This window comes from Salvelinus namaycush, chromosome 2, assembly GCF_016432855.1.
Source record: "Salvelinus namaycush isolate Seneca chromosome 2, SaNama_1.0, whole genome shotgun sequence".
Taxonomy (NCBI): Eukaryota; Metazoa; Chordata; class Actinopteri; order Salmoniformes; family Salmonidae; genus Salvelinus; species Salvelinus namaycush.
The window spans coordinates 15608576-15621581 of NC_052308.1; the positions used below are offsets into that span (position 1 = coordinate 15608576).

Here is a 13006-nt window from a genome sequence, read left to right on the forward strand (position 1 = left end):
ACCATCATCTCTACTTTATTGACGAGTTGCAAACTCAAGACCAATATTTGAAAATGCCAGCTTACATGGACATCACTCTTCAGGACATCATGAATGTGAAGGATCAGCATATTAGGTAAGATCAGGTTAAATTACACTGAAATACTTTAGGTCATGAGGTATTAAAATGAATAGAAACAGTGTGTGAGAGAAGAGGTGTTCATGACTGTCTTGTCTTGTTTTTCAGGTGTAAACTCTCTCTGTTGGAGAGGAAATGCAGCAGCGGTGTGGAGAAACTGAAGATAGCTATTATAGAACATCTCCAGAATAGGATCCCTACATTTCCTATATCTCCTATTTTGGAGAAGACTGTGTCTTTTTTCACTCCGAAGAAGGCCTTGCTGTCACCCACCAGTTATTCCAAATGTTCCAGGGACATGCTGCGTCTCTTTCCCACTCCAGAGGACATTGTGCCACTCTGCTTCGAACAATGAACTGAGAGAGATGCATGGATGGGGAGGTTATAGGTCAGGGGTTACATATTGGGCTGACACTAGGGTCTGAGACAAAATTATCACTGCAGCGTGAGATACAAACTTGTGGAGCGGGCCTGAACTGAGCCTATGGTGAACAGAGCACAATATACTGTTCATGTGCAAATTCAGCTTGGATATATCAGAGCGCCATATCTACGTCGGGAAAATATTCCCACCATGGTGATTGGCTGGTTGTCCTATTTGTACCAGACTGTTAGAGATTGCTCTGGAACCTATTCTGTTGTTTTACATGAAATGTAAAGTTGCAGAAGCATTTGAAATGCATTGTATGTATTTATATAAGCAGAGATTTACTACTTTATTCTTTCTGTGAAATTATTAACTAAATACCCTGAGATCTGGTTTAAGGTGAAACGCTGCCTCAAATAACGGTAGAAAATAAATTCACATGCATACCTTGATTTCTGTAAAGGAACAGTGCATTGTTGTGCATGAAAATACATTTTTTACATTTTTTATTTCACCTTTATTTAACCAGGTAGGCAAGTTGAGAACAAGTTCTCATTTACTATTGCGACCTGGCCAAGATAAAGCAAAGCAGTTCGACACATACAACAACACAGAGTTACACATGGAGTAAAACAAACATACAGTCAATAATACAGCAGAAAAATAAGTCTATATACAATGTGAGCAAATGAGGTGAGATAAGGGAGGTAAAGGCAAAAAAAGGCCATGGTGGCGAAGTAAATACAATATAGCAAGTAAAACACTGGAATGGTAGATTTGCAGTGGAAGAATGTGCAAAGTAGAGATAGAAATAATGGGGTGCAAAGGAGCAAAATAAATAAATAAATAAATACAGTAGGGGGAGAGGTAGTTGTTTGGGCTAAATTATAGATGGGCTATGTACAGGTGCAGTAATCTGTGAGCTGCTCTGACAGCTGGTGCTTAAAGCTAGTGAGGGAGATAAGTGTTTCCAGTTTCAGAGATTTTTGTAGTTCATTCCAGTCATTGGCAGCAGAGAACTGGAAGGAGATGCGGCCAAAGGAAGAATTGGTTTTGGGGGTGACCGGAGAGATATACCTGCTGGAGCGCGTGCTACAGGTGGGTGCTGCTATGGTGACCAGCGAGCTGAGATAAGGGGGGCTTTACCTAGCAGGGTCTTGTAGATGACCTGGAGCCAGTGGGTTTGGCGACGAGTATGAAGCGAGGGCCAGCCAACGAGAGCGTACAGGTCGCAGTGGTGGGTAGTATGTGGGGCTTTGGTGACAAAACGGATGGCACTGTGATAGACTGCATCCGATTTATTGAGTAGGGTATTGGAGGCTATTTTGTAAATTACATCGCCGAAGTCGAGGATCGGTAGGATGGTCAGTTTTACGAGGGTATGTTTGGCAGCATGAGTGAAGGATGCTTTGTTGCGAAATAGGAAGCCAATTCTAGATTTAACTTTGGATTGGAGATGTTTGATGTGAGTCTGGAAGGAGAGTTTACAGTCTAACCAGACACCTAGGTATTTGTAGTTGTCCACATATTCTAAGTCAGAACCGTCCAGAGTAGCGATGTTGGACGGGCGGGCAGGTGCAGGCAGCGATCGGTTGAAGAGCATGCATTTAGTTTTACTTGTATTTAAGAGCAATTGGAGGCCACGGAAGGAGAGTTGTATGGCATTGAAGCTCGTCTGGAGGGTTGTTAAAGATAAGGTAAATGTTTATTTTATTTTATCTTATTTTATCTTTATCTTATCCAAAGAGGATTTATATTCTTGTTAATATTGTTGTCTAATTTTTCAGCTAATAAAACTGCAGACTGTAACGTCCTGACCAGAGTTCGTATGTGTTTTGCTTGTTTAGTGTTGGTCAGGACGTGAGCTGGGTGGGAATTCTATGTTGTGTGTCTAGTTTGTCTGTTTCTATGTTGGGTTAAATGTGTTGCCTGATATGGTTCTCAATTAGAGGCAGGTGTTTGACGTTTCCTCTGATTGAGAACCATATTAAGGTAGGCTGTTCTCACTGTTTGTTTGTGGGTGATTGTTCCTGTGTCAGTGTTGGTGCTACACGGGACTGTGACGGTTAGTGTGTTTTGTCAGTTTGTATAGTGTCTTGTTTTGTTTGATTAAATTAATTATGTCTAATTACCACGCTGCACATTGGTCCTCTGATCCTTCTCGCCTCTCCTCGTCTGAGGAGGAGGACGACGTAGACTGCCGTTACAGAATCACCCACCAAACAAGGATCAAGCAGCGTGGCAACGGGCAGCAGCGACAGCAGCAGCGGTACCAGGAGGAATGGTCATGGGAGCAAATATTGAACGGAGAAGGACCCTGGGCTAAGGTTGGAGAGAATCGCCGCTCTCGGGAGGAGATGGAGGCAGCGAAAGCCCAGGATCGGTGGTATGAGGAGGCAGCACGGAAGCGTGGCTGGAAGCCCGTGAAGAAACCCCCAAAATTTCTTGGGGGGGGGGGGGGTAAAGGGTAGTGTGGCGAGGGCAGGTAGGAAACCTGCGCCCACTTCCCATGCTTACCGTGGAGAGCGGGAGTACGGGCAGACACCGTGTTATGCGGAAGAGCGCACGGTGTCTCCTGTACGGGTGCATAGCTCGGTGCGGGTTATTCCACCTCCCCGCACTGGGCGGGCTAGATTGAGCATTGAGCCAAGTGCCATGAAGCCGGCTCTACATATCTGGCCTCCAGTACATCTCCTCGGGCCGGTGTACATGGCACCAGCCTTACGCATGGTGTCCCCGGTTCGCCAACACAGCCCAGTGCAGGTTATTCCACCTCCCCGCACTGGACGGGCTACGGGGAGCATGCAACCAGGTAAGGTTGGGCAGGCTCAGTGCTCAAGGGAGCCAGTACGCCTGCACGGTCCGGTATATCCGGCGCCACCTTCCCGCCCCAGCCCAGTACCACCAGTGCCAACACCACGCACCAGGCTTCCAGTGCGTCTCCAGAGCCCTGTTCCTCTTCCACGCACTCTCCCTGTGGTGCGTGTCTCCAGCCCAGTGCCTCCAGTTCCGGCACCACGCACCAAGCCTCCTGTGCGTCTCCAGAGCCCTGTACGCACTGTTCCTTCTCCCCGCACTCGCCCTGAGGTGCGTGCCCTCAGCTCGGTACCACCAGTGCCGGTACCACGCACCAGGCCTATAGTGCGCATCGAGAGTCCAGTGTGCCCTGTTCCTGCTCCCCGCACTAGCCTTGAGGTGTGTGTCTCCAGTCCGGTACCACCAGTTCCGGCACCACGCACCAGGCCTACTGTGCGCCTCAGCAGGTCAGAGTCATCCGTCTGCCCAGCGCCATCTGAGCCATCCGTCTGCCCAGCGCCATCTGAGCCATCCGTCTGCCCAGCGCCGTCTGAGCCATCCGTCTGCCCAGCGCTGTCTGAGCCATCCGTCTGCCCAGCGCCGTCTGAGCCATCCGTCTGCCCAGCGCCATCTGAGCCATCCGTCTGCCCAGCGCCATCTGAGCCATCCGTCTGCCCAGCGCCATCTGAACCATCCGTCTTCCCAGCGCCATCTGAGCCATCCGTCTGCCCAGCGCCATCTGAGCCATCCGTCTGCCCAGCGCCATCTGAGCCATCCGTCTGCCACGAGCCATTAGAGCCGCCCGTCTGTCCCGAGACATTAGAGCCGCCCGTCTGTCCGGAGCCGCTAGAGCCGCCAGCCAGTCAGGAGCTGCCAGAGCCGCCAGCCAGTCAGGAGCTGCCATAGCCGCCAGCCAGTCAGGAGCTGCCATAGCCGCCAGCCAGTCAGGAGCTGCCAGAACCGCCAGCCAGTCAGGAGCTGCCAGAGCCGCCAGCCAGTCAGGAGCTGCCAGAGCCGCCAGCCAGTCAGGAGCTGCCAGAGCCGCCAGCCAGTCAGGAGCTGCCAGAGCCGCCAGCCAGTCAGGAGCTGCCAGAGCCGCCAGCCAGTCAGGAGCTGCCAGAGCCGCACTCCAGTCATGAGCTGCACTCCAGTCATGAGCTGCACTCCAGTCATGAGCTGCCCTCCAGTCATGAGCTGCCCTCCAGTCATGAGCTGCCCTCCAGTCATGAGCTGCCCTCCAGTCACACGTGGTCCCGTGTGGCTCAGTTGGTAGAGCATGGCGCTTGCAACGCCAGGGTTGTGGGTTCAATTCCCACGGGGGGACCAGGGTTCAATTCCCACGGGGGGACCAGGATGAATATGTATGAACTTTCCAATTTGTAAGTCGCTCTGGATAAGAGCGTCTGCTAAATGACTTAAATGTAAATGTAAAAATGAGCTGCCACTCAGTCCGGAGCTGCCACTCAGTCCGGAGCTGCCATTCGTCCTGAGCTACCTCTCTGTCCTGAGCTACCTCTCTGTCCTGAGCTACCTCTCTGTCCTGAGCTACCTCCTAAATCATGTGGGGAGGATTCTCAGGCCAAGGTTGTGGGCGAGGGTCGCCACTCAAAGGACGCTAAGGAGGGGGACAAAGACAGTGGTGGAGTGGTGTCCTCGTCCACCGCCGGAGCGGCCACCGCGGACAGATGCCCACCCAGACCCTCCCCTTGAGTTTTAGGGGTGCGTTCGGAGTCCGCACCTCAGGGGGGGGGTACTGTAACGTCCTGACCAGAGTTCGTATGTGTTTTACTTGTTTAGTGTTGGTCAGGACGTGAGCTGGGTGGGAATTCTATGTTGTGTGTCTAGTTTGTCTGTTTCTATGTTGGGTTAAATGTGTTGCCTGATATGGTTCTCAATTAGAGGCAGGTGTTTGACGTTTCCTCTGATTGAGAACCATATTAAGGTAGGCTGTTCTCACTGTTTGTTTGTGGGTGATTGTTCCTGTGTCAGTGTTGGTGCTACACGGGACTGTGACGGTTAGTGTGTTTTGTCAGTTTGTATAGTGTCTTGTTTTGTTTGATTAAATTCATTATGTCTAATTACCACCCTGCACATTGGTCCTCTGATCCTTCTCGCCTCTCCTCGTCTGAGGAGGAGGACGACGTAGACTGCCGTTACACAGACAAAATCCAACACACTTTTCTTTGTCTATTCCTCCTATCTTTGATTTGCAATCGTCTAAAGTACTTAAGTAAAAATACTTGAAAGTACTACTTAAGTCGTTTTTTGGGGGTATCTGTAATTTACTCTTTATATTTTTAACAACTTTTACTTTAGTACATTCCTAAAGAAAAGTATGTACTTTTTACTCCATACATTTTCCCTGACACCCAAAAGTACTCGTTAAATGTTGAATGCTTAGCAGGACAGGAAAATTGCCTAATTCACACATTTATCAAGAGAACATCCCTGGTCATCCCTACTGCCTCTGATCTGGCAGACTCACTAAAGACATGCTTTGTTTGTAAATTATGATTGAGTGTTGGAGCATGCCCCTAGCTGTCCATAATTGTAATTTATTTTTATTCGAAAATGATGCCTTCTGGTTTTCTTTATATAAGGAATTTGAAATTATGTATACTTTTACTTTTGATACTTAAGTATATTTTAGCAATTACTTTTACGTTTGATACTTAAGTATATTTAAAACCAAATACTTTTAGACTTTTACTCAAGTAGTATTTTACTTGGTGACTTTCACATTTACTTGAGTCATTTTCTATTAAGATATCTTTACTTTTACTCAAGTATGACAATTGGGTGCTTTTTCCACCACTGGTGATTAGTGTCTGAAATGAATACTGATTTTTACTGGTTTCATTTACCAGCATATTGAAACAGAAGTACATCTTCTGATTATTTGAATGTACTTCCACGAAAACGTATACACTGCAAAAAAGTCCAAAGCATCATTATGGTACTTCACATAAAGAAGGTCTTACCATTTCCCCCAAAGGTTTGACTTGCTCTCATGGATTTACATGCATGGGACTGGTGGTCCTCCATATTTTTTACACCAGTTAATTCCTTTAATCCATCGGGGGAAGTGCACTAGGAGAGAATGGTAGAGAATAGGACTCTTAATTATCTTGTATTATGTGCATCACTTTTAAGTAGGGCACTGCAGGAAACCACATGTAGGATAAGCAAGCGTATTTGGGCGCAACCAGTCTACTGTATTTGTTGAGCACTAACTGTGACATAATTTCCATCAGTAGTTATTAATAGTAACAACTAGCATTAATGACTAATTAATTAATAATTATTGCATTACTAATACTACATTAAATAATTAATTGCATTAGCAGTAATTAATGACCGGCAAATTGACAAGTAAACATAGTTCAATTAATAATCACTCACGAGAAGGCAGCATATGAATTTGTTTCCTGCGTGACTAATGACAAAAAAGTCCCCTCGGAGCAGTTTTTTTTAAACTTTGACATTTTATTTTGAGTCTCTTATCAATGTTTTAATTTTAAATGAATTGCACATCAAACGACCTAATTTCGTAATCTCTTTAACTCAGTCAATTTGAATACTTAGGTAGGCCTAGTTAGTTGGCAACTTTTGAGTTGTATCTGTCATGTTTGTCTCTCACTGGTGAGATTCAGCAGCAGAACACATTAAGTTAAACCGAGTTTGTTTTGTCTCAAGTCGTCTTAATTTAAAAGGCCTAGAAGTCACTGAAACGTACTTACATAGATGTCATGAGTGCACGTGTTGTTGCAGAAAAATAAATAGGCCTTTTGGAGACATTTTGGAGACATTTTGGCAGTTGGTATGGTATGATTTTTTAGTTATGAATTATGAAAGCCGTTTAGGTAGACATACGTAGGCTACTGTACTATATCTGGAAACCAGTTTAATTAGAAACATTTTGACATTTCACATTTCAACGGAGTGTAATGAATCAAACAAACATTAATTGTTTTCGATGATTGTTTTTATTCGCATCGACTTGATTTGAAGATTTACATTCAATTTGAAAACATGTTTTCAATCTTTACAATACCTTCTCAGAATACGAGGAATACTGATACACTCACATAGCGATACAAACCAGTAGGTCTACACGTTTTAACTCCTCTCACTGTCGAGAGGAAGTATTATTCTGTCTAAAATTATGATATAATTTTCAGGGGAAAGCAATAATGTTCCGTGTAGCTCAGTTGGTATAGCACGGTGCTTGCAACGCCAGTATTGTGGGTTCGATTCCCACGGGGGACAAGTATAAAGAGGAAAATGTATGCAATCACTAGTTTAAGTCGCTCTGGTAACAGTGTCTACATAAATGTAATGACGTCTGATACTGTTTGCATGTTTTGCCATTAAGATATTCAATTTCGATATCAAAACAGTACAAATAGGAATGAACATTGTTCACTCACAATCTTTCCGCTAGAAAGACAGTGAACACTATTTCATAAATTATTAAAACTTTCCCACAGGGAACAATACACAGTATATTCACTTCATAAAAATGAAATATAAAACAGAATACACTATTGATCCTCTTGTAATCAAGAGAGGAAGATTCAAATACTGATATTGTTCAATGCATCTTTTCATTACAAATTAACATAAACTCCTGCAAATGCAGAAAATGTGGATTAACTCCTCTGTAATAAGGACTGGGAAATGTCCTGCATGAGAATGAAGCTCCAGTCTGTAAGGCTCTACCAGGGCCTCCATAGGGCCCTGTTGACTGGACCCTTCTCTTTGCTCATGCTGTGCTGGGCTGGGGTGCTCAACTGAAGCAGGTCACTCTCCCTCCTGTTCTTATCAGAGGATGGCTGCAGGCTCTGGAAGTGGCTCAGTAGTCTTCTCTGGGAGTGTGTCTTCACCTCATCCTTGGACAGGAAGTGCACAATCTCTTGGACACACCTGGAGTAACCCTGATTGTCAGGTGCTGAGCAGGAGGAGGAGCTCAATGGTTGATACTGTTGCTGTCGTTTCAGGAAGCTAACTGTCATCTCCAGGATGGTTGCTTTCTCCAGCTTGGAGTCGGGCTGCTGATTGAGGATCTCTGGACCCAAGAGAGACTTGAGCTTCTCAAGGCTGCTGTTGATACGATCTCTGCGTAACTTCTCCACCACTGGCTTTCTTAGCTGCAAGAAGGAGAGTCTTTAATAAAATTATTCTAGAATGTATTACAGGTGAGATAAAATGATGACAACTATTTTCAAGAAACAAGTCATAAAGCAAATTGTAATTTCAGTTTACCTTGTTGGTCAGAGTCAGGTGGTTCTTAGAGTAGATCATAGCTGAAGTGATTGTAGGTGCCATGGCTGGATCTCTGTGCTATAAAGGCCTCTGTGTAGAAAACATCTGATTTCTACTGGCTTCTTCTCTCCTATATATAGTCCCAAATCTGCATATGAATGTGTGGGTACTGGGCTTGTTGGCGTTTCTCAGTCTGTAGCCAATGGGGGTGCTTGGGTTCTTAATGCTGGTGGACAATGGTCACGTCTCAGGGGAACATGTGGGGGGTGATGGAGAGTGACTCACAGAGCGCTGTGTGAATCTGGGAAAGTGGTGACCCCAGATCTACTGCTTAACGTTGGGATAAATGACACAGACAGAGCACACACTCATCATCACAACGTACACATTGGGACTGACACACATATTCTGCATAAAAATGTACAGTGCTTTCTAATCAAATCAAATGTATTGGTCACATACACGTGTTTAGCAAATGTTATTGTGGGTGTAGCGAAATGCTTATGCTTTTAACTCCGACAGTGCAGTAATATCTAACAAGTAATGTCTAACAGTTTCACAACATATACCCAAAATACACATACATCTAAGTAAGGAATTGTCACGCCCTGACCTTAGAGAGCCTTTTTATGTCTCCATTAGGTTTGGTCAGGGTGTGATATGGGGTGGGCATTCTATGTTTTTGTTTTCTATGATTTTGTATTTCTATGTTTTGGCCGGGTATGGTTCTCAATCAGGGACAGCTGTCTATCGTTGTCTCTGATTGGGAACCATACTTAGGTAGCCCTTTTTCCCTCCTTTCAGTGTGGGAAGTTAACTTTGTTTGTGGCACATTGCCCTTAAGCTTCACGGTTGTGAAGCGCTTTGGTCCACTTCTTACGACAGCCGTGACAGGAATGGATTAAGAATATATACTTATATGTCAGAGTGGCATTGGACTAAGATACAGTGGCATAGTATAGAATACAGTATATACATATGAGATGCATGATGCAATATTTACACACAATTAAAGTGACTAAGATACCGTAGAATAGTATAGAGTACAGTTTATACATATGAGATGAGTAATGCAAGATACAAAGACACTATTAAAGTGTCTAGTGTTTCATTTCCTTAAAGTGGCCAGTGATTCCTAATCTATGTCTATAGGCAGCAGCCTCTGATGTGTTGGAGATGTCTTTTTAACAGTCAGTGGTGTAGTATAGAATATAATGCAGTATATACATATGAGATGGGTGATGCAATAGCTGTTTTTCAGTCTCTCGGTCCCAGCTTTGATACACCTGTACTGACCTCGCCGTCTGGATGATAGCGGGGTGAACAGGCAGTTGCTCGGGTGGTTCAGATGTCCTTGATGATCTTTTAGGCCTTCCTATAGCATCGGGTGCTGTAGGTGTCCAGGAGGGCGGGAAGTTTTCCCCTGGTAATGCGTTGGGCAGACCGCACCACCCTCAGGAGAGCTTTGCGGCTGTGGGCGATGCAGTTGCCATACCAGGTGGTGATACAGCCCGACAGGATGCTCTCAATTGTGCATCTGTAAAAATGTGTGAGGGTTTTAGGTGTTAAGCCACATTTCTTTAGCCTGCTGAGGTTGAAGAAGTTCTTCACCACACTGTCTATGTGGGTGGACCATTTCAGTTTGTCAGTGATGTGTACGCCGAGGAACTTGAAGCTTTCCACCTTCTCCACTGCGGTCCCATCAATGTGGATGGGGTGGGGGGGGGGGGGGGGGGGGGTGCTCCCTCTGCCGTTTCCTGAAGTCCACGATCATCTCCAATAATGCATTTCATTGGAGGATTCCTAGCCTACCGTATCATATTTAAATAGGGGGGTGGCAGGTAGCCTAGTGGTTAGAGCATTGGGCCAGTAACTGAAAGGTTGCTGAATCGATTCCCCGAGCTGACAAGGTAAAAATCTGTTGTTCTGCCCCAGAACAAGGCAGGTAACCTACTGTTCCATGGTAGGCTGTCATTGTAATTAAGAATTTCTTCCTGACTGACTTGCCTAGTTAAATAAAGAAAATATTTGATGACTGCATTATGAATGTGACCTCTTGATTTGTTTATTTGAATAAAATAAGTGCTGTTTCAAAATTCTGTGCAAATTTATTATTTTAGATTGTTTGCTTCATCCCTAAAAAGTTTTAACACTTTTGAGATGAATTCATAATTGTTCATGCTACATTTTTTCCAAATTATTATGAAGTCAACATAATCCACGTAATGAGATACATTCTTATAGAAGACAGAGAAAATAGCAATATGAGCAACACATAGATCAATATTGGTGTGACTTCAACATAATTTCTCATAACTATTTGAGAGAAGTTATGTTGCAATAATGTTCCTTTTTATTCAGATTGGAGGGAATACACTTCCAGCTTTGAAAGTCCAGATGCAGCAGATGTGTCCTCTGTCTTGGAGCTACTGGTCAGTGTGAGTAGAGAGCTGAGTTTCCCACAGTGAGTCCAGTGTGCTGTGATCAATGCACTACAAAAGCTGCTCAGTGGACCATTAGTGATGGCTATTGGCTCTGTGTTGTACTATAGACACAGCCTGACGTCACAGACCATCTGGAATCTGGAGGGAAACTCCTATACTGGCTGATTCATCACATTCTCTTATAGGTACAGGTATATATATATATATATAAAAAAAATGCACATTTGTGGCCTGCTGGAGGTCATTTTGCAGGGCTCTGGCAGTGCTCCTCCTTGCACAAAGGCGGAGGTAGCGGTCCTGCTGCTGGGTTGTTGCCCTCCTACGGCCTCCTCCACGTCTCCTGATGTACTGGCCTGTCTCCTGGTAGCGCCTCCATGCTCTGGACACTACGCTGACAGACACAGCAAACCTTCTTGCCACAGCTCGCATTGATGTGCCATCCTGGATGAGCTGCACTACCTGAGCCACTTGTGTGGGTTGTAGACTCCGTCTCATGCTACCACTAGAGTGAAAGCACCGCCAGCATTCAAAAGTGACCAAAACATCAGCCAGGAAGCATAGGAACTGAGAAGTGGTCTGTGGTCACCACCTGCAGAACCACTCCTTTATTGGGGGTGTCTTGCTAATTGCCTATAATTTCCACCTTTTGTCTATTCCATTTGCACAACAGCATGTGAAATTTATTGTCAATCAGTGTTGCTTCCTAAGTGGACAGTTTGATTTCACAGAAGTGTGATTGACTTGGAGTTACATTGTGTTGTTTAAGTGTTCCCTTTATTTTTTTGAGCAGTGTATATATATACACCTCAGCCAAATACATTTAAACTCAGTTTCTCAATTCCTGACATTTAATCCTAATAAAAATTCCCTGTCTTAGGTCAGTTAGGATCACCACTTTATTTTAAGAATGTGAAATGTCAGAATAATAGAGAGAATGATTTATTTCAGCTTTTATTTCTTTCATCACATTCCCAGTGGGTCAGAAGTTTATATACACTCAATTAGTATTTGATAGCATTGCCTTTAAACTGTTTAACTTGGGTGAAACGTTTTGGGTAGCCTTCCACAAGCTTCCCACAATAAGTTGGGTGAATTTTGGCCCATTCCTCCTGACAGAGCTGGTGTAACTGTCACGATCTTTCAAGATCGAACCCAGAAGCAGACCAGGACAAGGAGCGTAGGAAGAAGGTGAGTATTTATTTACAGTGAAATGTGAAAAGGTAGATATATCCAGATGGCGTAACGGGCAGCGGTGGTGAGTAGATGAGAGGAAATAGGTGAATCCAATGTAGTAGCAGAATCCTCTGTCAACCAGGCGGGAATGGAGTGAATGATCCAGGTGAGTAACTGAAGACAAAACAAACGGAGGTAAATTCAAGGCAAGCAATACGTAAATGAAAACAACAAAACAAATTCTATCCAACTGGAGTCTGGTACTCAGGCACAACATACTGTTCATGGCTAACGATCCGGCAGGGAATGGAAGTCAGGTCAGAGCTTTTGAAGGGTAGAGATGATGATCAGGACAGGTGTGCAGATTACTGACGGGAAACAGGTGCGGGTGAAATCAATCTCCCAATGAGCTAATTCGCCCGGCAACCAGACAGGGTGCGTTCCAGGACACCTGAAACACACTCCAGGACAGACACACAGGCAAACCCAGACTCAGGAAGCGGGATTCGTGACAGTACCCCCCCTCCGACGAACGCCACCGGGCGGACTACCTGGAGCGCCAGGATGGAGGCGGTAGAAGTCACGAATCAGGTCGTCATCCAGAATCTGTCGCCGAGGAATCCAACTCCTCTCCTCTGGACCATATCCTTCCCAGTCCACTAGAAACTGGTACCCTCGACCCCGCCGTCTGGAGTCCATGATGCGGCGCACCGTGTAGACAGGACCACCTCCGATCATCCGAGGAGGAGGAGGACGAGGAGGAGGAGGCAACAGAGGACTGAGGTGAACCGGCTTGAGACAGGAGACATGAAAAGTGGGATGCACTCTAAGTGTTGCAGGCAA

General features: G+C 45.2%; 1 protein-coding gene across 1 annotated transcript; it reads right to left on the bottom strand.

Annotated features, from left to right (window-relative positions):
- Positions 1–7999: 7999 nt before the first annotated feature.
- On the bottom strand, positions 8000–8609 carry LOC120024616 (transcription factor HES-5-like). Its single transcript, XM_038968915.1, has 2 exons — positions 8547–8609; positions 8000–8431 (listed from the first exon to the last, which is right to left on the bottom strand). Exons 1-2 carry the CDS (start codon positions 8607–8609, stop codon positions 8000–8002), a joined length of 495 nt encoding a protein of 164 aa, XP_038824843.1.
- Between the last annotated feature and the right edge of the window lie 4397 nt (positions 8610–13006).